The sequence below is a fragment of the Panthera onca genome, chromosome D2 (genome assembly GCF_046562875.1).
Source record: "Panthera onca isolate mPanOnc1 chromosome D2, mPanOnc1 haplotype 2, whole genome shotgun sequence".
In the NCBI taxonomy this organism is placed as follows: domain Eukaryota; kingdom Metazoa; phylum Chordata; class Mammalia; order Carnivora; family Felidae; genus Panthera; species Panthera onca.
Genome location: NC_138349.1, coordinates 7677301 through 7702789, shown reverse-complemented (window position 1 = coordinate 7702789; position 25489 = coordinate 7677301). Strand labels below are relative to the sequence as shown.

At 59.3% G+C, this 25489-nt stretch overlaps 1 protein-coding gene across 1 annotated transcript in view; it reads right to left on the bottom strand.

The window, feature by feature from the left end:
• Positions 1 to 478: 478 nt before the first annotated feature.
• FAM53B (family with sequence similarity 53 member B) overlaps positions 479 to 25489 on the bottom strand; it is a 73074-nt gene continuing 48063 nt past the window's right edge. Inside the window, exon 4 of the mRNA XM_078434934.2 lies at positions 479 to 1574. Coding sequence (XP_078291060.1) covers positions 1206 to 1574 — 369 coding nt within the window. The 3' untranslated portion in view covers positions 479 to 1205. The remainder of the gene's footprint in view (positions 1575 to 25489) is intronic.

Sequence of the window (25489 nt, the reverse complement as noted above, 5' to 3'; positions counted from 1 at the left end):
AGAGCGCAGGGCCCACGCGGGGCGTCTGACAGCCAGGCTGCCCGAGAGCAAAACCTCAGGGGGTCGGGGTTCCCCGTGAGCGGGGAGTCCGCAGGGGTGCGGGGAGCTGGGGACAGCGCGCACTGCTCCCCACGCTGGCCAGCAGGGGCGCTCGCCCCGGAGGTGGCTGGTGTGCCTGATTAAAGCCGGCAGCAGTCCCCACCGGACAGCGAGAGTGTGCTTAGAATTCCGCGGAGGGCCTTGCAGGCCCCCAGCCCAGGCCCCCCGAGCAGCCAACAGGCATCCTCCACCCCCGAAACGTGCACGGGGCCTGGTGTGTGCACCTGCTCCCGGCTCCTGCCTCCTGAGGACGTTTTCGAGAGGTTTCCCGTTACTGGTGACCTCTCTGCACTCACCTGAATCAGCTAAGCTAATCACGCAGTGGCCATGTCGCCACAGAGAATGGCTGCCGCGTGCCAGCCTGCCCAAGCGGCCCCCGGAGTGGCACAGAGCCACGGGGTCAGGCTCTCCGCGCCACGGGAGAGGCAAGGAGGTCTATCTTCTCGGCCAACATAGCCACCCATATCCACCCGACGCAGACGCCTCGAATGAGCAGCCCGAGCCGTCCCCCAGGCCCCCAGGGTTCCGGCGCGGAGAGCCCCCTCCCGGCACCCCAGGGGCCTCCGTCTCCCACCCCTGGAATTAAGGCCAAACGGTTCCGGTGTTACTACAGAGGGAAGCGTCTCCCGAACGTTCCCAAGTCGGGAGCAGGGATACCTGGGGGAGAAGGCACGGAATAAAACGGAGTGAAAGAAGCTGTGGGGCCGACCCCCCCAAAATGAACCTGAGCAGGAGGCCGGGAAGGGCCTGACGCCACCGTATGGCCCTGAGCACAAGCCCCGCGAGCAGCCCCCCTGGGAGTCGCACGTGCAGAGCGTCCAGCCCTGCGGGAGATGCGCGAGGCGCCCAGTGGGGTGGCCGGCGAGGAACGGGGGTGGGGAGGGAAGGGGCCCAGACCAAGAAGCTGCTCTCGGGCTCCGGTGGCCCGGTGGACGCGGCCGCCGTGCTGGGAGGAGCCGGGGCGGTCGGCCGCGCGGCGGGGCCAGGCCCACGGGCGGGACAGCCTCTCCGGAGCCAGAGCGCATGCTCCCCGGGACCCGACGCCCCCGGGGAGCTCCCCGGGTGGGGCTCCCCGCTTCAAGTGCCCGCCCGCTGCCCGCTGCCCCTCAGTTGTTCTCTATCTGTTCGATGTCCAACTCGCCGTCCAGGGAGCAGGGGCTGTTCCCGGCCACCCCGCGGTCCCGCCAGGCCGTGGCCGGCCCCCAGCCCCTGCCACAGCCCTCACCGGGGGCACAGCCGCCTGACTCCTCGCAGCACTGCTCCTCCTTGCAGGCGAGCTGGTCGTCCAAGGCCGGGGGCAGAGGCTCAGGGACCGGGGTCCCGGCGGGGGTCCTGCCCCCCAGGCTGGAGGCCGAGGCCGAGAGCAAGGCGGTCCAGGACCTGGTGCTGCTGACGTGGAGGGCGAAGGGGCTGTGCGGGCCGCAGTCGTCCATCCCCGCACTCAGGCAGCTGAGGCTGCTGAAGGTCTGACAGTTCTGTGGGGAGACAGACACACAGGTCACTAAGGATCACGTGCCTGTCCCATAACCCAAGGACCGCACGCCCCAGACAGCCAGGCCGCAGCTCCCAGCGCTACCTGGCGATGGGTCCTCCGGGCGGTGGGAGCCCACCAAAGCCTAGACTCCCCCATCACCTGGACAAGGAAGACGGGCCATCGGCAGGTCGGTACGAACACTCGTTAACAGAGACACCGAATCCAGTCATTCGCCCACAAATTAGGAAAGAGTCTGAGCTTGGACCACCCAGTCCTAGGGCAGGCCGAGACCCCTGCGAGGACCACCTTTCTGAAAGGTGGTCTGATAAAAAGGTGGTCTGATAAATTCCTCAGCAGCCAGTTTCACTTCTGGGATTTCTATCTTCAGAAAACAATTTAGGATGCATGCAAAAATTTACCAAAATGATTTTCCTTGTCCCACTGTTGGGTTGAAAAGAAGAGAGTACCTCAAATACCCCACGATAAAACGTTCCGCAAAGCATGTCTCTGCAGACAAGGGGAGGCTAAGGCTCTTCGGCCGTAGAAGGAACACCTCCAGAGTGAATTTCCAGACCGAGTAAGAACCTCGTCAGGCTGCAGGACCACACAGAGGGCTCTACTGCTCACCCCCCGACTCAACCATGATCGGGAGTGGGAGACGGGGCCAGGAGGGTAGAGCTGAGGTCCCAGCCCGGAGCACATCCCAGCCATCCGGGGACCTCGTTTCCATGGGAGCCTGAGCCCTGCCTGGAGATGTAGATTCTCCAGCGGGGGTTAGGCCCCCGTGCCCTTGACAAGCACTCGATGGCAGATGCCACAGCTCTTCTGGAGGGGAGGCTGGGGGGCCTCAAGCAGACCCTTCAGCCTCCCTGGCCTCACCTGTTAAGAGGCAATGGTCCATACCTGTCCTACAGGGCTCTTGGAAGGGCCCAGAAAGCGTGGCTGCCAAGAGCTCCCTCTGTGTGGGGCCAGCCTGGCGCCTCCCCGAGTGGCAGGTACAGCTTAAACAGGATCCAAGGTGCTTGGGGACACTTGTTCTCCAGACGGGGCAGGCCCAGCCCTGTGCACAAGTGGGTTAGGCTAACTGCCCGCTTTCACAGCAGAGCAAAAATCAGGGCAGAGGGCTGTGATGGATAGAGGTGCCCACAGTCTAGCCCTGGGGAACCCCCCCCACCCCCCACAGGACCAGCAGCAATGCGGTCTCTTTTCAGAGGGGACTCGAGAGAAGAGATGTGCCGGAGGGCAGGAGAGAGGGCCCTGCATGCTGCGGGGCACAGGGGAATGAGGGCAGGGTTCTGGAACACCAAGATCACAGGCTGCAGTGTTCGTAGGTCACTCTGAAATAAAGATGACCACCGGCTGTCACGGTGAACAAGCTACTGAAACAGGCTCAGCAAAAGGAAAAGAAAAGCTCTCTCTGGAGGAAGGTGGCTGTGCCTGTCGCGTGCACACTCATTGTTCCTGAACGCTCCAGAGCAAACCATTCTGACGGGTTTGCTTTTCTTGGAATCTTTTGATTAACTGAGAAAGGTGAAGGCTGGGGTGCTGGGGGTAGGGGAGGCCTCCGGGTAAGAGGGCTAGGATTGAGAAGAGAGGGGCCGGGCCACCGATCAGACCCGTGATGCTGGCCCAGGCCGTGGTGGAAGCACCCTTCACCCCATCCGCCCCAGTCACGACCCCACCCCAGACTGGCCCCGGGGCCTGGGCCGCCGTGGGGTTCAACGAGGCCTCAGTCTGCACAGTGCACATTCCCTATCCCGTCACAGTGCAGGGCTGGAGACACACGCTCCCAGATCACAACACAGCCTGACTCTTGGCGGGTGGGGGCCCCAAATGCCTGCAACGGGAGGGTCTCTGGGGCCCGTGCTGCCTCCCAGCCACTCTCCTGTCCTGTCTGGACCGGAGCCAGGACAAGAGAACTGGGTAGGGGGGAGGAGACAGAAGGCAGATGGCCTTGCCCGGACAGGGGTGTCCACCTTCCCCCTCAGCCTGTGTCCCCAGCTGCCCTGGGCAAAGGAGGCACAGGAACACAGTGAGGACAGGTCAGGGAGCCCTGGCACCTGGGGAGCCAGACCCAGCGCCCCCACCCCACTGAGCAGTTTCTTTGTCCTACAGGAGGTGCAGCACATAAGAATTGGGACACCTGGGTGGCTCAGTCGGTCGAGCATCCGACTTCGGCTCAGGTCGTGATCTCACGGTTTGTGGGTTCGAGCCCCACGTCGGGCTCTGTGCTGACAGCTCAGAGCCTGGAGCCTGTTTCGGATTCTGTGTCTCCCTCTCTCTGCCCCTCCCCCCCGCTCATGCTCTCTCTCTCTCTCTCTCTCTCTCAAAAATAAGTAAATGTTAAAAAAATAAAAATAAAAATAAAAAGTACCCCGTGCACAGCGATGTGACTCCTGTTACAAAATAACAATGTCTGCTCACCCCAGTGTGCGGAACACCTGAACAGGTGGTGCTGTCTCCTGGGAGCTGTAACCTGGAAACGGTGGGAAGCGCTGGCATAAACCTGGACAGGAAACGTTCACCTTCCCAAGCTGCTCGGGTCACCCCGCCTGACCCGGTGGATTAAAGGTGCAGGTGGGGAAGGGTGCAGGGCTCCGCGCCTGACTTTATGGCAAATGTCTCGGGGTGTGTCTGGGCACTAATCATGTTAAACATTAGCCACATCGCCAGCAGGGTGCTGGGGACCCCGGTTTGCTGGGACCTTTCAGCTTTTGCCTCAAGTATTCCCTAAAGAGAGCTGAGGTCAGACAGACTGCGAGAGTCCTGGGCTCTGCCCCGAATCCCAAGGCTTCAGACAAGACGCTCCAACCCATGGACCTCGGCGCACCTGCTCTGTCAAGGGCGCCCAAGGGCACCTGGGTCTACCCTGCTCCAAGCTGTCTGGAATAACTGGGCCCTTTCTGCTTTGAAACAGGGCAAGAAGCCGCCAGGTTTGGTTGGTGAATATCATCCCAAGCAAAGCCCAGGTTGTCACTGAACCCCACCCAATAGTCCCCAAAGGCACCGCCCCTTGGCTGCAAAGCCAATGTCACCTTGAAAGCTTTGTTGACTCAAACTCAGCCATCTGAGCCACAGTAAAAGCCAAGACCAGCCCGCTGAATGCCACAGCTGGTGACATGCCCCACCCGCCAAGGAAGAATGTGACTGACACAACGAGGCAGTGTGTGTCCTGCCCGGACTCCCCCCTGGGTGAGCCGACCCAATGCCTGCAAGACACCCAGGGCGTACGGCTACCTTGTGCCCACCGTGCCCTGGGGGCAGAGTCCCGCCCAGCCTCTCTCCTGGCAGCTCACGGGACAGGATGCTGCAGGGGCCCGTTGGAGGCCTGGAGGCCTGTGTGCCCTCAAAAACGTCTGCCCCAAACTCTGTTCTCTTCAGGCCCAGCCCTGGCCCAGGAACTGGCCACCGACTTGGGCACAAGCCTGCTCAGGTCGCAAAGATCAGAAAGAGTGATCAGTGTGGCCTCAGGCCAGTGGCCGGAAACAGTGCTCAGCACCCCAGTGCTAGAGTCTGGGGCGACTTCAGAAAGGAGCCCCTAAATGTCAAGATGTTCCCATCAGACCTGCCAGGCCTCAGCTCTAGCCAGCCACATTCCAGCCTGCCCCCGCCCGTCTTCCCAGGGCTTCCCAGCCAGGAACGGTGCCCCCCCCCCCCCCAACATGCCCTTTCTGTGCAGACACTCACTCCTACACCCTCCTGTGTGGGAGCCCCCTGGCCCAGCTCTGGGGACACAGACAAAGGCCCTCGCCCTCTGCGGTGCACCCCTGGCACAACTCTGCGTGATCCTCACAGACGGAGACCCATCAGACCCCGGGCGGCAGCAGCCTCTCCACGCCCAGGCCCCTACCCCCAACCCACACTGTGACGAGTCTGGCGAAGGCACAGCCCCTCCAGCTGACAGCATCTCTGGCTGGAGCTCCAAGCTAAAGGCCACATCCCCCCTCGGGGAAACTCCACTAACTCAACAGACACCCGGCCCCATCTTGCTGCACACGCCGACTTGGGCCCACGAGCTCGCTCCCCTCGTCCGGGGCTACTGCTCTGACGCCAGCCTGGAGGGGCACGAGGGAGGCCTCCAGAATCATCCGCTAGCCGAACTGCACCACACGCTTTATCAAGAACAGCCCAGGGCATAAGGCTGGTGGCGGGACAACGGACTCCTCCCGAGAACGGGAGGAGGCTGGAGGTTGCGGACGAGGACGGGGCCCAGGTAGGCTGTCGGAGTGCTGTGTCCCCATTCTCCTGACTGTCCCACCCCGAGGGGGACAGGTGGGTTTTCTCATTCCCGCCTCCCTGGGCCCCTGAACGTAGAAGGCCTGACGGAGGAGCTCAGACAGAGCTGCTGGACCTGGAAGAACCGGGCCCAAGTCTAGGTCCCCCACTGCTGACCCTCCAGGACAGGAACCCGGGTCCCGCTCAGAGGCTGACCCCAGAGTCCCGACAGTGGAGCTGGCCTCCCGGGCGTTTGCTGGGGAGGAGCAGTTGCCGGGGCCCCTCTCCTGGGACGTTCTGTGTCCCGAGCACAGCGCCCACGGGAAGCCGCCCTGAGCGTCGAGCCGGGGCAAACCCGCCTCCCGGCGGCACACCCCTGCCCAGAGGGGAGGAGGCAGAGCCCCTCTGCTCCTACCGCTGCCCATGTCCTTCCAGGTGGACTTCTGCTTCTCCTCCTGTTAATTCCGCCTTCCTCTTTTGGATCCGATTTTACAGACCTCTTTGTGTGACACATTTTTAGGGCGTCATCTCAAATCCCTCCAGAAACAGGGACATAAACAGCTCCAACCAACGAGTCAGGATGATCAGACCCGGTCCCCGTCCTGGCCTGAGTTTCCAGGAGCCCGGCGGCCGTTCTGAAGTCCTGGGCTCAAGGCTCTGCCTAAGCAGAGGCATTTCCTCCCCCAGACAGACATTTTCATGGGAACAGAACTCTCTGAGTATCAAGAAAACACCAGGCCACGAGAATGGCGAGCGGCCTAGAAATTTTCTAAGTCTCATTTATGCTGGAAGTTGGCACAGAAACACCCAAGAAGGCAAGACGTGAGGTTTCCTGCGGTGTCTGGGTTTTCGGTCGTCGTCGTTTTTAACTATGTCACAGAAGAGAAAAAGGTACCAGCGTCTGTCGGGCCCAACTTGAAACCATGTTTGATAAATCTGAATCTTGCACGTACCCGTCTCTCTCACAAGAAGCCCTGGGGCCCGAGGAAGCAGGTTGGGTCTGGTGACAGGGACTGGAGATGGCTGAGCACGGGGGCGTGAGCCGGCCCGCGCTGAAGGCGGCCGCACAGGACCCCGGGAAGTCCAGCCCTTCGCTCGGGACACCTCATCGTCATGCCCCCGCCACGGCCCAGCCCCGCTTCCTGCGGAGGGCGGGCCAGCTGCTCGCCCAGGCCTGTGTCAAGGCCCAGCCCAATTCTGTGAAATGCTTCCCTTTGGACTCCACAAGAGGCAGCCTTTTTGAGCCTGGACTGCTTCTCTACCCACAGGGATCAGGGAAACCCAGATAAGCCTGGGTTGCTGAAGCCTGAAAATAGGAAATAAAGTTGCCCCCAAGGGGAGCCTCTGGGGCCCCGGAGCGCTGCTGACTTGGTTGGCACTGGCTCCTCGGGGCTCTTCCCAGATCACAGGTTCTAGAACCAAACAGCCCAGCGGGCCAGGGAGTATCTGTGGGACAGAAGGATGGCCCTGGGCACTTACTAGGAAGTCCCTGCCGTCCTGTGCCTCGGTTTCCCCAACTCACTTCTGTAGAGGCCGCGAATGTTGACTGAACACCTCTTCGCCTGCCAGGCTCCCATTTACCCCCCGAAACTCAGCCTTGCGTTGTCCCTTCTGCAAGCCAGCCGCAAGCCTGTGTGCGCGCCGCCTGGTCCCACACAGCCTGGACCCTACACCCCACTGCCTGGCTGAGCGGCTGCCTCACAGTAGGTGCTCAGTGCAGCCTGGGGGGACGAGAAGGAGGGACCCAGCTGGTTAGCCCCACCTGGCTTGGCTTGTGTATCTGCGCAGCCCTGAGGTCCCCAGGGTGCTGTGGGCAAGGACAGGACTTGGTGGCCCAGAGCCCTGCGAGCCCGCTGAATGGCGCCCCTCCTCCCCCAGGCCACACTGGCAGACATTGTTTCTGCACCAGGCCCCCAGGGGGCAGATGGCCTGCCCGGACACAGAAGGTGTAGAAGCCCATGCCAAAGAGCCTTCCAGCACTCTGGCAATCGGAAAATAAACATTTTGTTTCTGCGGCACGCATCCCAGCCAGCCACTCAGGACAGGACTTGCGAAGCCACCTCGATCTCGGCTTGGCGTGAGAATTCCTTGCCTAACAAAAGTCGAGGGACCTTTCCAAAGCACACAGGGCTCTGGCGGGCGGCCAAGGCTAACGTGCTGCCAGCATGCACGTGGTGTGTGTGTGTGTGGGGGGGCCATACAGCTTCTCCAGCAGCAAGACTGGGGGCACGGAAGGTGGGTCCTCAGAGGGCATGGTGGGCACTGGTTTCTGCACAGCTACCTGCAGCTGGGTGCCCTGAGGGCCATGTCAGGGCACAGGGAGCCAGGACTACAGAGTAGGGGGCCCTCGCAGCTCTAGGTCTCAGTTCCAGAAAAAGAGGATCCTTTCTGCAAGAGTGAGCAAACTATCAACCAGTCTACCACGTGCACTTTACAGACTGGCAGACTGAGGTCCGGACCCGGGATGAGACCCGCCCCGAGCAGCACAGCTAAGCTGATGTGCAACCAGACCTCTGACTTCCGGGCCGTGCTCAGGAGAACGTCTGATCCTCAGGCAGGACGGCAGCCCAGAAAGGACTGGACAAGCCCGGGCTGGAATCCCAGCTCCCACGTGCCCTCTGTGGGCCCTTGGCAAATCATTACACTCCTGAGCCTCAGTTTCTCATTTGGACCATGGGGCTAATTAAGAGCCCCAAACAAAGTCACAGCATTGTTTGGAGAATTAACTGCAGTGACAGCACCAAAGAGGCCAACGAAGGTGGCTTGGCAAGCTTGAGCTCCTCCCGTCCACACTCTGCCCCCCTCCGCACCGTGCTCAGGGGCACAGGGTGTGCCCCGGGGCACTCTGGAGACACAGCACTGCCCGGCGAAGGGGTCATGGGGCTCGGCTTTTGGAACAAAATCTATAGACTACTGGTGGTCAAATCCAACTGCCCTTTTCACCCAAACCTGCTCGCAAGAGCAGACACCGTAGCAACACAGAAGGTAGAATCTCTAGGAATAAAAACCTAAGAACTGGGAAAAATGATCTGAAGAAAACTGTAAAGAACACAAACGTAGGCCTGCACAGACAGAGAATTACGTGGTATGTTGCAGACTTGACCTCAGAAAAAGTATAAATTCTCCCCAAGTTAATTCCTAGAATATCAATCGCACCTCCCCCGCCATCTGAAAACAAAAATGATTCTCAAGTGTTTACTGGAAAGATAAACAGGAGAGAGCAATCAGGAAAACTGTACGGAACACTGAGGAGGGACTCTCCCTATCAGATGCTAAAACATCTAACGAAGCCTTAACAACTAAGAGTATACGGGCCGTGTGAGGACACACAGAGACTAAGGGGATGTTACGAAACAGACCCAGTGCTTATAAAGGGGGAAATCTCAAAGTAGAGAGGAAAAAGATGGAATTTTCAATGGAAAATTCAGTGAATTTTCAATTTCAATTTTTATGACAATACTTTGTCACCAATGGAGAGCCATTGACGACAACAACAACACAGAGGGCTCCACCTTTATGCCACATACACACACTCCACCCACACTGACCAAAGATTGTGATATAAATCATAGAAACACAGAATTCCTCTACAATCTTGGGATAAAGGGGCCTTTCTAAAACTCAACACCTAAAGCCATAAAATAATGAATACATGTGATTAAGAACTTGTATGTGTCAAAAAAATGCCGAAAGCACTGGTGGGAATGTAATATCGTACAGTCGCTTTGGAAAACAATCTGGCAGTTTCTCAAAGGGTTACCATGTGACCCAGCAACTCCACCCCTAGGCACACACCCAGGAGAGATGAAGACACGTCTACACAAAAATGTGTATGCGAGATCTCACAGCAGCATCCTGCCTCCTGCCCCCAAAGTGGAAACAACTCCACTGTCCATCAACCAGCGAATGGATAAGTGAAATGTGGTCTGGGAACGACGGAATATTATCTGGCCACGAAAAGGAGAATCACGGACACCTGTTACAACGGAGGTGAACTTGGGAAACATGACGCTGAGTGGAAGCAGCCACGTGACAGACCACGTGCTGCAGGATCCCACCTACGTGAAAAGTCCAGAACAGACAAATCCATACGCAAAGTCATTACAGGTTACCTGGGGCTGGGGGCGGCCGAGGGCACTGGGAAGTGACTGCTAGGGGCCCGGGGCTTCTTTCTGGGGCAATGAAAGGTTTTAAAATGGACTGTGGTGATCCACAGGCACACCAATAGGAACATACAGACTGGGGAATGTAAGAAAACCACTAAACTAAAACTTCCATTTTGTTTTAAAGATTTTAATTTTTTTAATGCATTAAGATTTTATTTTTAAGTAATCTCTGCACCCAACGTGTGACTGTAACTATCAAAAAAGAAAATATATATGTGTGCGTGCGTGTGTGTGTGTGTGTGTGTGTGTGTGTGTGTGTGTGTAAGAGGAGGATATATACCAAGTTAGAAATGAAGTAAAAGGATGACCCTCGGGCAAAACCTTATTCAAATGGTCACTGACATTTTCAAAAAAAGGAGACCCCCATTTCCATATTAAGTCATGTTGATATTTCGGGGCGCCTGAGTGGCTCGGTTGGTTGAGTGCCTGACTCTTGATTGCAGCTCAGGTCATGATCTCAGGGTTTGAGGCATTGAGCCCCACATCGGGCTCTGTGCCGACAGCGTGGAGTCTGTCTGGGATTCTCTCTCTGCCCCTCCCCCTGACCCTCTTCATCTATCTATAAATAATATTTGTAACTAATTATTTATAAATAATCTCTATAATATTTGTATGATTTATGAAAAAATAAACTTAAAAACTTTTTTTAAATCATTTTGTTGTTTCTTCATCAAAGTTCTTTTTGATTTTCTTTCTTCCCTTATTGGCAGGAGCGAGGCTTATGCATTTTTTAAAACGGCACTTTGCAAAACCGTGTAGCCCTCCCAGCCCTGGGTTCCTGCACTTAATAATCACCAAATTAAATTTTTTTTTTTTTTTTAAACATTTATTTATTTTTGAGACAGAGAGAGACAGAGCATGAATGGGGGAGGGGCAGAGAGAGAGGGAGACACAGAATCGGAAGCAGGCTCCAGGCTCTGAGCCATCAGCCCAGAGCCTGACGCGGGGCTCGAACTCACGGACCGCGAGATCGTGACCTGAGCCGAAGTCGGACGCTCAACCGACTGAGCCACCCAGGCGCCCCAATAATCACCAAATTAAATGTGAGGTTCTTACAAGCACAGGATGTGAAAACACCAGGAAGTGCCAACCCCCGAACCGGCAAATGGGCCACACATGCGCCAGACGTGTGTGTGTGGGCGGCCAGCGTGCGGGCCTGCCCACGCGGCCGGTGGGCGCTTTCACAGAACACGGTTGGGGGGAAATCCCTGGGAAACATCTCGCCGCCGCAGAGGTTCGCGTGGCTCCCCGCCCACCCACCCGGCAGAAGCTGGTGAGGGGCTTCGGGCTCCGTGACAGAATACTGCCAGGCTCTGCGGGCGCCCAAGGTGGGGCCGGGGGCCGCTCTGTGCCCAAACCCCGGCTCTCCCGGAACAAGGCCCCTCGCTCGGATGGGGCGCCAGCCTTGTCCACACGGGCCCGTGTCAGCCATTCGGAGCAGCTGTCCAGCCCTGCCTGACGGTGGCACCGTCACGAGGGGCCTTTAGGACACACGCCAAAGACGGACCTCGGGGCCAGTCTTCCACGATCACGGTGGGTGGGTCGGAGCCCCCTGTCTACCTGCCGTCGTATTTCTACATCTGGCAAAGAGATGAGAAGCAGAGATTAAGTTCCAAGTGTCAGACTCAAATGTACTTCCTTTCAGTTTGGCACGTGGGGGGTAGGACCTCTTCTCTCCTCCCCAACAACAGAATCTAAATCAGGAAGAAAGGTAGGTAAATGCTGCAGGAACACACCTGCCTGATTTATCTGCTCGAACAGGCCTCAGCACGGGGAAGGGCAGAAGTCCAGAAGCCCCTCACAGGCCGCCCCTCTCAGATGACAACGTGCCCCCCACCTTAGGATGAGCCTGGCTCCCCGGTGGGTACACACACCCTTCGTCACTCCTGGGGGCCGGCGTCCTGCGTGGTTACAGACAGTGCTGGCTCTCCTCAGTGCTCGGCACCTGTCGACGTGGTCAGAGTGGGAGGGCAGGCTCGGGGAGCAGGGATGTGCCAGGCCCCCCACCACACACGGGGTACCCTGTTCTGTCAAGGTCCTCTGAGAAGAGGCCCCAGAAGAGGCCCTGGTGAGGGCCCCAGTACAAAACGTCCAGCTGCCCTCACCCCTGCAGCGTCAACGTAGGCTCCCTCCCCACACCTGGAGAGGCTCCTCATTGGCTAGGAAGCTGGCCACGGCAGGTGACATCGGCCCCTGCCCTGCTCTGTGACTTGGTCAAGGACAGGAGTCCGAGGGTGACGGCTCCCCTGGGAAGGTGCTGGAGGTAGGAGAATGGTCCCTGGCAGGGGCATCAGAAGCAAGGTCTCGGCGCCATTTAGGAGGGCCTCGGGCAAACCCTGCTCCCCTCTGGGCCTCCATCTGTCCTCTGTTCTGGGAAGAGGTGGTTCCCAAGGGTCACCCTTGCTGGCTCTGGGCCTCACGGCAGGCTGTAGGAGGTAAGAGATGACGAATACGCTCCAAGGGCAGTGTTATCCAGGATGTGCCTGATGGGGATGTGGGCACCTGGCTTCTGGCCCCAGCCTGCCACACAACGGGCGTGTCCTGGGAAAGTCCTGCCGGCTCCGGGCCCATCTGCACAATGAGACAGTCGTCCTGCATGAGCCCAGGGTGTCCCCACCCTGCCCTGAGAGGCTGCTGTGCCTCACCAGCTTTGACTCGACTTGAGGCCTGGCACCAAATCCAAATCAGAACTGTTCCTCTGCCCCGTGGTCCCAAACGGCCCCCTTGAGGCCAGACCCTGTTCCAACCTTGGGACGTAGCGGGCCCCATGAATGTCTCGAGGGTCTCTCAGCTCAACGTGGCTCAAACCTGACCCAGCGTTTTCCTCCTTGAGGCTTCACGAAGAGCAAACGTCTCACTCCAGGGCCACAGGCCTGGTTGGCCGCTCATAGCGGCCCCAGCAGCTCTGCTCATTCCGGCCTCGCCCGCGGCCTCCCTGCCCACTCAGCTCCTCCAGGGGGTGCCCTCCCCCAGCCAGGATCACCCCTTTCCCAAACCTCTTTCTCCGTAGCCCAACTACAACGCCATCCCCTGCCCCCACATCCATGGGTGGGCTGGCGGTCTCTGGAGGGCCCAGCCAGGGAACGGGTCTGCTCACCGCACCCCTGAGGTCTAAAGGAATAGAGGTCGGGTACTGAGTAACAGGTTGAAATGGGACCCGTCTGGGGCAGAACCCCCCCCCCCCCACCTCCGCTACCAGGACGGTGCCTCCTCGAGCCCCTTAGGCAACTTCAGTTTCTCTTTCCCCATCTGTAAAATGGGGAAATAAAACCACTCTCGTGGGGGCTCTGGTGGCGATGAGATGAGACCACACACAGGGCCCGACTCAGCGGGATTTCAACACCGCTTTATGGCGCCCAGCTGCGCCAAGATGGAGGCAGAGAGGCCTGAGCAGCAGCAGGAGAGCCGTTCACCCATCCGTGTCTCACTGCGAGGGCAGAATTCCAGGCATGCTGGGGAAAGGTGCGGGCCCGCACTGGCCACCAGAGCCCCGTGGGGGCGAGGAGTGGCAGCGGCCCGGCCGGGCCATGCCCCAGCTTGCCCGAGCAGGGCAGGTGGCCATGGACAGGCTTGCCGGCACCGGGCGTGGCAGGACATTCCTGGGCACATTCCGCTTCTCTGGGCAGGGCCAAGGTGAGTGGCAGTGACAGGGTGCATGGGGTCCCGGTGCCCCTAAGCCTCGGGGGCCCCATCAGAGGACCGCCTCACCTGAGGGCTTCAGTTCCCCTGGAGGCAGGCGAGACACTTGCTTAGCCATGGGGTGGGGCTGGGGGACTCGCCCTGGGCTCTTGCCCACCAGGCGCCCTTCCTGGGATGACCCACCTTCTCGTCCATCTCCCCAACCAGATCCAATGCTGTGGCAGGGCGCGGACCTCAGGGCGTCTGGATCAGCAGACGTGGCTCAGAGTCCCAGCTCTGCCCAGTGTACCCACAGGGAGGAACGATGGGGGGCAACTGGACGACCATGGACAAGGAGTGCCCCGATCTGGGAGGCTGGGCTGTGCTCACTCGACTTCCAGACACTTGTGGCCCCCAGCCCAAGGCACTCCTCAGTCCCTGCTACCCAGGAGCACCCCGACAGGGAACCCCTAGTGCAGGGGCTCCTGGGCTCCACGGACGGGGCAGCATGGCAGGGGGTTCAGTGCTCTCCACCAGGACCGGCAGGAAACCCAGGTTCTGGGCCAGGAGCAGGCAGCCAGGAGGCGTTTCTATAAGGGGCCCTGGAGGTGCCAGGAGGTCCACAAGGGGCTGTGAAAGAGCCCTATCTTCAGTAGAATAGGTGTGGCCCTGAACACGCGACCGAACAGATAGGGGTGTCTGTGCTCTCTAGCTTGGTAACCCTGGACGGATCCTTCCCACTCCCACGATGGGAATCGCGACACTGACCTCGGGTGGAAGGGAGCGTGTGGCTGGATGGCCCGGCTCGAGGCATCAGCCTGCTGACAGAGTGTGGCTCCCACTTGGAGGCCTGACCGCGGGCTCCGGAAGGGTTGGCCAGGGCGGGTCTCTGTTTCTTTGACTTTCCCAGGGACACACCTCAACATAACTGTTAATTTCCTGATAGGCTTATTTTTTCCCTTTCTATTTTTTCTCCTTTGTTCGCTGCTGTTTAAATTGTTTGGCAGGATGTGCGAACATAGCACCCGCCACTCGAGAGGCACCTAGAAGGCCCCAGAAGCCCTCACGGTCCGAGTTAATATACCTGAGACGGATGCGCAGGACCAGCACCGGGGGAACCTCCAGGCTCTACCACATGAGCCTCCGGTGCCAAGAGACAGGCTCTGTCAGCACCCCACGCACATGCAGACAGCTGAAGGTTGACTCGGCCAACTCCCAGAGGGCAGTGGTGGGGCCAGGCTCGACCCCGGCTCTGTCTGTTCAAAGCCTGTGCCCTTACCCATCACGCTGCCGAAATTCAGAACGGAAACCCAACCTAATTTCCACCACCAAGCCACCAGCGGAATCCTCACTTGCTACTTGGTAAAAATCCCAACAGCCAAAGGCTCTGGGGACAACGAAGGCTCCGAGATGGCCCCCAAGACGGCCCCCAAGGAATGTGCAAGGCTTGTAGCAGCCCTAAATCACGCTTAAATCCAGGCATTTCTTCACGTATCGAAAACTGACTCACAGGGCCGAGCTACTGTAAATCCCACCCGTCATCCCCTGGAATCTTGTCTCATTTGGGAACAAAGTCGGCATTTTTGGGGGTTCGTTCTCGTGTCCTAGCAGCTGTGGGGCCTCTGACGCCAGCAGAGCTAACGTTTACTGGGCACTTACAGTGAGCTTCACAGGGACCATCCCGCTGAACGCTCACGACAACCCCAGGAAGGGGTAGTACGGCACCATCAGCAGACGGTCAGGAACGTGCCAAGGCCACATGGGGAGAAAGCGAGGACGATCTGAACCCCGGCAAGTCTGTCTGCGGGACCAAGTGTCACAGTGTAGGAAGGAGAGAAAGAGGGAAAGGACGGGGCCCCCCTGATCTGGGACACCAGCAAGGCAACAGCCAGGCAAGAGGACGGGCGGGAGGGTGTGCTCAGGCTGACCCCATGCAGGGCCAGGCCCCTGGCCAGATAGAAGGAAGGGGCAAAGGCCGTGAGTATATGACTTTCCTCTGGAGCCCACCCCCAGGTGATGAATGATGTGTCAGGGGGAAAAGGCTAAAAAGCACCGAGGAGGAGGCAAACCAACAAGACAAAACAAAGGAAACCAGCAGGGTGGCGTTTACAACACCCTCGATGTGCAGAGAATCCCAGGCATCTTCCTGAGGGTCCCAGGTTGGCCCCTGCTCCTTCTTCCTGTTAGACATAAATGTATGCATATGCACGTGCACATGCACATTTCTCTCTCTCGCTCGCTCGCTCTCTCTCTCACACACACACACACACACACACACACACACACACAGCTCTGCCATCTTGTAATTGCTTCAAGATGCTGTAATTCCTACAGTGACTGATGACACGGTCAATTTGACTCTGACCCCCTCAGTGGTTCTCCTGGTCCAGAAGGGTAAGGCGAGCTGTAGTGGGGCCAAAGGAGGTGCCCGCCACCAGGAGACCAGCTTCCAGGCCTGCAGCCTCAGCCTCTGGCCTCAGACCATCACTGGCTGGGCCCAAGTCAGGAAATGAGCCCACTTCTCTCTTGCAAAAATAAAAATGTATGACAGTTTGGAAAAAGCACAGAACCCATGGGGAAGTCCCTCATTTCCCATCTGCAAGCGGCTACCACAAAAAGGAGCCGCCAGGCACCGTGTGTCATTGGCAGAGGCCTGGGTTCCCTTGGAATGGGGAGCCAGAGCCGCAGCGGCCTCGAGGGATAAGGCTCTCAAATCCCTGTGGGAGCTGCCACCATAGCCTTAGAAAACAAGCAGACCGAGAGGCCGGCCCACCCCCAAGAGAGGTCCCTGCCCCTTGGCCCCTCCTCTACCCTCTGTCTTCCAAGCAGAGAGGTGGGCCTTAAGACACTGAGAGCTTCGGACACTCGTGCTCCCTTGAAACGGGTGTCTACTAAGTGCAGGCAAGAATCTCGGTGCCCGTGGCCTCGCCCATCCCTCCAGGACCCCTAGGAGGCAAATGTCAGTCTCCTACTTTACGGATGAGGCAGCTGAGGCCTACAGTGGCTGAGGAGCCTGTGAGGTCACCCAGCGAGAACAGCCCTTCTCCATCTGAGCAAAATGGCATGTGCACATATCACCCTGCAGACCTCGAGGGAGAATGAGTCACGGGGGCCCTAACCGGCAGGTCACTGCAGCTGCAGCCAGTCGTTGGGGCTGCAGCACTTGGGCCACACAGCCCTTGGCTAGTTTTTCCCTCTCCAGGACGCTGGCTGTGTCGAGGCTTATCAGCAATCTGCCCAGCAAGCAGGTCAGGGATCTTAACGAGGCTGGGGCCCCAGATAAGAGGGGGTGAAAGCCAGAGCCACGCACGTGGACAGACCCGTAGCGACAGGCCTCTCTCTCACACCACAAGCTCTCCTGGAGCAAAGCAGGAGAGGCCGGCTTCAAGGTCGAGGCAGAGGGGCCAGAGTGATTCTGCTGTGACAGACGGGCCTGGCAGAGCCCAGACAGCCCCAGATGCCACTTCTCAAGCCTGGCACCTCCCCTGCCTAGGAGGACTGGCCTGGGGCGGGCTGGGGGGAAGGGTGAGCCCTGCCCTGGCGGCCCTGACAGACAGACGGTGCTCAGGCCGGCTTGCAGGCATCCCGCTCGGCCACAACAGCAGCCAGGCTGACGTCCTGGCAGCAATGTCCCCGAGTGAACAAGGAACCTGAGACCCCCGTGGGTCAGTACCCGACCCAGACACACATACACGCACAGTTTATGTTCACAGAAACGCCGTGACTGACTCCTGAGACAAAGGGGGGCCTTCTCTCTCTTCTGCGCTTAAAACTGGTTCTCACTGCAAAATTAGGTATAAACCAAGAGGTTTCAGCCAATCCTTCCGGCAGGGCGGGGGCGAGTCCAGGATAAACCCCTTTAAATGGCAGCATAAAGCTCTCGGGCGGTCGGGCTGAACTGCCTTTCTACTTCCCGCTTTCTGTCGTGCTCCCTCCCTCTTTAATCTCGCCATTGTCCCCGGCAAGAGAGACCTCATAGTGTTTCCATGAAAGCAAGAAAAATGGACGTTCCTGAAGGTATTGTGGGACCTGCCCAGGCGGAATGGCTCACATGCCTTTTTTCTCACTATTAGCTTGAGATGATCTTAAGAGAAAGAAAAAGAGAAAGGCAGAGAGACCCACACACAAAACACAAACAAAAAAGTCCCGTCCTCGGTGGCTGGTGAGAACGAAAGCCATGCTCTGTCTCTCGAGAGGAACATCAATTGCCAGAGCGCCCAGGTTGGCGGACACGCACAGAATCAAGCGTCCCACTCACCCGGCGGAAAACAAGAAAGCAACCTCCCAATTGATTGGGGGAAAAAAATTAATTGCGGCTTTAGAAAAATCTTTTCTCTCCGGCAGGGCCCGGGGCCCATTGAAGGCCAGGCGGCTCGGCGGGGCTCTCAGCGGCTATCACCATTCACCACGCGCAGGTGGCTGATAAATTTCCCAGGGTTCAACGGCACGGAGACCGCGCCGGGCCTTTCAGCGGGGGCTGCCGGGATCTATACAGGGCCACTTAAATCAGTCTGAGGCCGTGAAAGGCTCCGCCGCTCGCAGCCTGGGCCCGGCCGCCCCAAACAGAGCCCCGGGAGGGCCGGCAGGCGGGCGCAGGGCCGGGAGGACAGTGCCAATTAAAAACCCCAGCCTGGGGGTCTTTCTCTTCCTCATTTTCATTCCTACAGCTACATTGTGTCCACTGGCAGCCGATTCCAAAAGCGAGGCCGGCCGCATTCACCTCCAGGGGCTTTGGAGCCCGCAGTCCCCAAACCAGGCTAATTAAAAGTGTGATCCCTCCCAGGGCGCTCCTGGGGAGGGGCCCAGACCGAAGGTTCAGGCGCAGCTGTGAATGCTGGGCTCTTCCGGGGGCGACTGGCAGGCGAGGAGCAGGGGCCTCTGGAAGGAGTAGGGCCCGCCTGGGCATCGGCCGCTGGGGTCTGTGGAACATTTTCGAGCCTGGGTGGGAGTGGGCCCTGCTCCAGGGCTGACACGCCTCGGGGGCGAATCCGCCCCCCACCCCCCCCCAGCCGGCCCCCGAGATGCCCGGAGGACAGCAGGCCGGCAAGCTGCAAGCCAGCAAGCGACTGTTGAGACAGTCATGGTTGGCAAGAAGGAAGGACCCAGGCCTGGCCACATTCTAGCTGTTTCCCCAATGCCCAGCCACTCTGGCCCTCTGGGCCTGTTTCAACTGGAAAGCGGCAATGAGGACGCTACCTTGCGGAATGGCCGGGCTAGCACGTGTGGGGCACACACGGCCTCGCCCGGTGACGGCCAACGCCATGACCGCTGAGCACCTCACGGCCCAGCGGCCACCACGCTCAGAAGCTCTGCTAGCAAACCAAAGAGCTTGGGCTCCACCAGGGCCAATCACACCCCCAGAAACGGACTAGGGGCTCTTGCTGCCCTGCCGCCTCCCTGCCTGGCGCCCTTTAGAATTCCAGGACAGCGCCTAGCCCGGCAATGGATGAAGATGTGGGGGGCGACTCTGTTTTTCAGCAAAATGCACGTTAATTCCGGCTGACCTGCGCGGCATCGGCAGCTCTGCTCCAAATTCCCGGGGTATCTGAGCAGCATGAGGTCCTCCCCCAGGCACGTCTCAGAAGCGCACTGCTCAAAACTTTCTGCCGCAGGAGGAAGCCAGAGGACACTTCCCTGGGTTGCTCGCAAAGGCTGGGGATGTCTGTTTCTGAGATGGCGCCTGGAGGGGGCCTCTAGAGAGAGGAGCAAAGCCCGAAAGCTTGACCAGGGAAAGCGGGCGGGTCCTGGGGGTGGCGGTGACAATGCAAATGTGGGAGGGACGCAGAGGCGGATAGCCAGAGCCTCCTCTGGTCGGGAGACTGGGAGACAGAAGGGATGGGGGTCGCGGGTCTCTTGACTATGGGCCCAGCACTGCTGGAGCACCTGCCCCCGAGTGGGAATCTGGGGGGGCCTGCATTCTCCCCCGAATAAGATGAAATGCAGGGGAGAAACCAGACCCTCGAGGCGAAGACCCCAGCAATGGCCACCTCTCTCGGGGGTGGCAGCAGCAGAGCCGTGACCAAGCTCAGGCTCGATGGGGGAGTCTGAGGGTGCCCTGGTGGCCCCGCAAGGAGCTGGATGGGCCCTCAGCACAGGAAGGGGCAGCCAGGGCCCACCCAGAGGGTTTGCCATCACGGTGCTCTCTGAGCAGAGCCGGCCCCTGCCCCCTCCTCCTCGTCCTCAAAAGAAGGCCTGGGACCATGGGTCCGGCTTCGCTTTTCTAAGCTTTTACGCTGAAAATGGAGAGTCCTAACAAAAACAACACTGGTCCTAACGGAGCGCTTTCTGGGGCCCCGCTGAGAGGCGCAGTCTCGGCCCCTGAAACAGGCTCTGGGGACGGGCCCAGTTGGTGGCGGCACCCTCCCTCCTCCGGTCTCCCAGGAGAGGCCCGCTCTCACGGCAGACAGGTGACGGCAAATCGAGTAGGGCTGGTGCCAAGCAGTTGCTAAGATGGCCCCAAGAATCCCGAAGTCCTGATTAATGAGCAAGATGGCTCTCTGCCGTGGCAGTGGGACTCCGGCGCCTTTTCTCATGAAAAGCCGTGGTGCACACCACCGGCAGCGGTCTGGCAAACGCCTGCTGGCCTGCTCCCCCTGGAGAGGGTCGGGGCCACCCCAGCATCGCCTGGGAAGCCATCAGACAGCGTCCCCATCCTTCCCAGCTCTGGGGACATGGACTCAGAGATGGAGAGAACAGAAAACGTGGGGCTGGCAAAGCTAACACACCCATCGGAGGGGCAGCAGGCCCCGTACTGCCCGTGTCCGCAGGTAACGGGACGCCCCACCGCTCAGCTCTACCCACCCTGCATGGCACTCGAGCCGAGCGGGCACGGAGAAGGCACCTGTCCTTTGCCACTGCCCGGTTCAGAAGGATCAGGTTTCTTGTCTGAGGCCAAACACGTGACAGAGCCCCAGAGTCAGTGGCCACCAGGGAGGCCAAGGTCTTTCACTCCCCCTGTGGTTCTCCATCGCACAATGTCACTGCAGGGACTGTCGTGACTTGGGGAGGTGCAGTGACCATGGGCATCTGGTGGGGAGAGGCAGGGATCCCACGATATGGGACAGTGGGACAGTGGGACAGCCCCTCCCCCCTCCCCAACAAAGAGTCATCGAGCCGGAGACGCCAACGGTGCCGAGGCTACGAAACCCTGGTCTTAAGAGGGCAGCGTTCCATCTCCCCCCCTCCCCCCACCCAGGTCCCCGATCTGCACCTGCAGCTTGCCTGCTCGCAGGCATTTGCTGGGTGCAGTAAGAATGTTCCCCCTGCAGCTTTGATGCAGACTATGTTTGCTCTGGACCCTGGGTGGGCTCAAACACCTTCCCTGAGCCTGTTTTTTTGGTTTTTTTAATGTTTATTTATTTATTTTGAGAGAGCGAGAGAGAACACGTCGGGGAGGGGCAGAGAGAGGCGAGAGAGAATCCCAAGCAGGCTGCAGTGCCGGCTGGGAGAGGGAGGAGAAACGTTCCCACTGTCATGGCTCTACCTGCCATTTCCTCCCTCGGTCCTTTCGCTCTCAGCTCTGGGCCTTTGGGATGTTAAGCCATGGGCTGAAGACACAAGATCAGACTCTCAGTGGACGTGACTCAGTGTCCCTGCCCTCCCGGCGCAAGCGGCAAAGGTCGCTCTCTGTGGCTCTTCCCCCACCCCCCCTTCCGTGAGCCCTGCCTTCCCTTGTTAGACTGCAATACCGGGATTGTTGCTTCAGGGGAGGCTAGAAGCAGGCATGACACATGCCCAGGAGTTCTGGGAGAGCTGCTGACACCCCTCTCCCCCTGCAGAAGTGCCTATGGCAAGCCGAGGCAGTCTGAACGCACGGTCACTGTTCCCTCCAGGTCTAAAGTGAGGTTCCATCCATCCGAGGTGTCCAGGGATCGCCACGGCGGGGTGACGTAGTCAACCTCCCGGCAGGGCCATCGCTTGGCACGAAGCCCTAGACGGGAACCCAGAGCAGGGGACGCGTGGCCACCTCTGAGGAGTTCACAGTCTGAGAAGGGATGAGGTCAGCAAGGGGTGCTCAGAGGGAGGTTATCAGGGCCAGTGTTTTCTGACCACTTGGACTGTACTGAAATATCATCTCATTTAATTTCCACCACTCTCCTAAGAGCCTCTACTTTCTTATCAGTCCCATCTCATAGATGGGGGATTTGAGCCTCGGGAACTTGAGTGAACGGCTGGCAGAAAGCCATGGAAGCCTCCCCACATCCAAGGAGACGCCCAAGCCCCCCGCCCTCAGCTCACTCCCCTGCTCCTAAGCCCCACACGGTGACAACCAGATGCTTCGGGGCCTCAAACTGGGTAATGATTTATACATTGTGAGGCCCCAAATGAACTATAGGCATCGTTCAGACGGTCAGGCAAGAGCAGGAAGGGAAGGCAGCCTGCTGAGGACCCACTATGGGCTGGATCCTTCAGAGCAGCGTGATTAAGTGTACACAACGGCCGTCGGGGGAGAGGAGAAATGAATGTCACCAACACACTAATGTGGAAGCCGAGAGTACATGCCCAATGTCACAGCTAGGGCGCAGCAGAACGTGAGGAAGTCCTGTGCTCTTTCCGCCTCACCTGTGGAGGGACCCAGATCTCCTCTGGGGTCGCCCCCGCCAGCACCTGGCTGGAGGTGTTGAGGGCGGACCCAAGACGAGCCGAGGAAACATCTCTGGCTCCACGAGGCCCACAGAGGAGGACCTTCGGGACGCACGTGACGGCACGGGACTGGGGTCGTGCTTCCCGGCCGCGCCCAGGACAGCAGGAGGGGGCACGGGGTGCACGTTGGCGGCTGCGTGGAGCTAAGGTGGCAGGGCCACCAGGGTGGGGCGAGGGATGGGAAAGGAAGTGGGTGTGGGTGAGGAGGGTGTCAACAGGAAATGCGCGCGGAACGTGCCCGTGAAGCAGGTCGAGGCCGAGCTGCCCCCACCCCCAGACTTCTGCTTTCTCAGTTCTCCCTCGGATGTTGCAAGTCGGCTTGTTTCTGCAGGGCAAAATGGCACGCTCTTCGCCCTTGAGAAAGCCCTCTTTCAGGGAGCGCTGGGGATGCCCAAGCTTCTGGGAGGAAACGGAGATCCTAAGGTGCCCCAGCTCTGAGAACATCTGTGAGAAACCCCAAGTGTGCAACCACAGGCCAGGGCACAGCAAAGGGCCAAGCCTGGGGCGGGAAGCCTCCAAAAAGGAGAGAAAGGGTGCACGGGCAGTGGCTGCCTCCACACCAGTGAGCCCAGCACCCACGAGCCCCATGTCCGTGCAGGGAAAAGCCCGGCGAGGCGCAGGGGTACAGGGATGAGCTCCTGCCTGCCGCGTCCCCGCCGGCCTCGACACCACCTCTCCTTCCGCCTCGGGGCCTCCACCTCCCCTCTGGCCAGCTCAGCTCAGAGGACTGCCGGGAGACCCCAAGAACAGTGTCGTGAGGCTTCAGAAGGGAGGACCCCCTACCACAGTAGCATCTGAGCCCTGGAGACTGTGCTCCCACCAACCGCCCCCGAGAGGTGCTCTTATCTTCGCCGTGCAGATGAGCACGTGGGCTGGCGGAGACTGAGTAACTTGCCCGAGGCCCCATAGCTGAAGGTCGCACCGCCGGACCCTGGACGCAGCCCCCTGCCCCTCCTGCTCGGGGCTCCTCCTCCCACGGAGAGGCCCGGCTGGGATTAGCGATGGCGCAAAGCTGCCCGGGGAAGACGAAGCAGCAGCCCGGCCCAGGGCAGTGCCACCGGAGAGACTGGCGGAAAGTGCTCGCCACACCAAGAGAGGCGCTTGGAGGCTCAGGGCAAGGGCCCAGAGGACAGCCGCATCCCACCAGCTCGCAGGAACAGCTGCGGGCCCGCGGGGCAGGGTGTCCAGGTGGGAAGGGCAGGCCACAAGGGCGACGGAAGACCGGAGACAGGTCGCCGTCCCGTCATCAGCTGCGTCACTACGCGACCCTGGGCAGAGGGCCTCCCTTCACTTTCCCCAGATGCACACTGACAGGACAGGATTAAGGTCCCTTAGGGCTCTGAGACTTCCAGCTTCCAGCTAGAACCTTCTGTACCTCACTCACCCTCAAAACTGGGAGCATGGAAACCTGCCTCGATCACTGAAGTTTTCACCTGGTCTTCCGAGGGGACGATACCGTTGTCTCAGGAGACACCAGCACACCGGCGTTGGTGGAGGCCCCCGTGTTGTTCCGGGACTAACGTGTCCGCCTCCTGGCCGACCGGGATGGGGGGAGGGTGGGCGGAGAGGGTGCCGCCTGGCACGCTGGCCCAGGCGTCAGAGGCCGTCCACGCGAGTCAGCTGCTGCTTCTCCCGACATATTTCTCCTCCACCGCGTACCACAGGGTATTGCAACCTCCCAACTACTGCACAGGTTCGAACAATGCCGGTTCTGACAAACCTCCAGATGAGCCCGAGTCCGCATTCGCTTCCCCGTATGAAGGATACGTGCCACGAACGGCATCCAACCGGAAGACGGCCAAATTCACGACCCGACAGCTGCCCTCCCCGCAACTCGGTCTGAGGGCACCAGGGTCCCCCCGGCATGCACTGGGAAGGGTCACTTCATTCTCTCTCTTCCCGCCCCCTCCCCGGCTCCCAAAGCACTAATATCTACCGGACGCAGGTTTGTCCTGGGAACCACGCCCCCCCATCCGCCAGTGGCCACAGCGCCTCTACGAGGCAAGTACTGTCAACCCTGTTTTTCAGAACAAAACAGGCTGAGGCCCAGAGAAGTCACTTGCCCAGGATCCTTCAGCGAGTGAACAGAGGCGGGAGCCACCCCTCAGGGGCCTGCTCGCCCCCAGGCTAGCTCCTGTTCCACGGTGCACTCAGACCCCTAGTTACCTACCGAGACATTTACAGCAATGAGAGCTAAAGTCATAAAAAGATGACTTCGTGACATATACAGACAACATGATTATCTCCTAGACAACTTTTCTCCCTAATGGAAGCCAGGATATTTTATTCTTAGTATTCGTAATTGAGTAGAGGGTAATTTTAAGATCCTGTAGGCTCCGCTTCTACTCTGAGCACTAAGGAGACAGCAGCTGACGCTGGGACCTCTTCCGAGAAGGAAAACTCGCTACCAGTCGGAAGAGGCCAACGGAAAAGCCCTCATACGGGGGCAGAAGCCCGGGTCACTGAGTACCTGTGAGGTGACCGCTATCTTCCCCTGTGATTCAGAGAGTCGGGCACGAGGCCAAGTCTTCAAGGGGTTCTGGCTGCACGCCCTACGGCAGATGATGGCGAATGATGGTGATCACGGTAGTGGAAATGGTGATGGCGACGAGGAAGGTGGGGACGATGGCGAAGGTGACGGTGGTCGGGACTGTGACGACAGCAGCTACCCCCTGCTGAGCACCCGCGGTGTGGCCGGGGGTGACTGGTGCTTTGCACCCTTTGGCTCATGTGATCATCAGACCAACTCTCTGAGGTAAGTTATTACTGTCCCCATTTTCCAAACGAGAAAACTGAGGCTCGGAGTGGTTACCTGGTTAGAGAGTGAGGAGGCTGAGACTCAAACCCTGGCTGACTGGGCTCTGAGGCGCTGCTCCTCCTCCACCTCATGCTCCCCATGACCCACCACAGGTGGGAGACAACTCCCGCTGAGGGTCGACCTCCCGTCTCTGCTTCCCCGGTACAAATGGAATCAAGCCAACCTCCCGCAGCCACTGGCCTTTGTTTTAAGAGGTGCGGACTCATCTGAAAGGAAAGGGTTCGTCCCACAGCAGACCTTGTGTCTTCCAGCCTCTGACTTCTCTCCTGCCCTCATCAGCGACAGTAAAAGCCAACTTCTTCACACAAGGAACGAGGAACGGCAGGGGCTGACGGGCGCTGGGAGGACGAGGGGCACAGCTGGGTTCCACGCACCTCCCTTTACTGACAGCTCCCCAGCCTCCCTTCAGGGGCTGCTTCCTGCCCAAACCACTCCAAAACCAAAGGCACAGCAGCA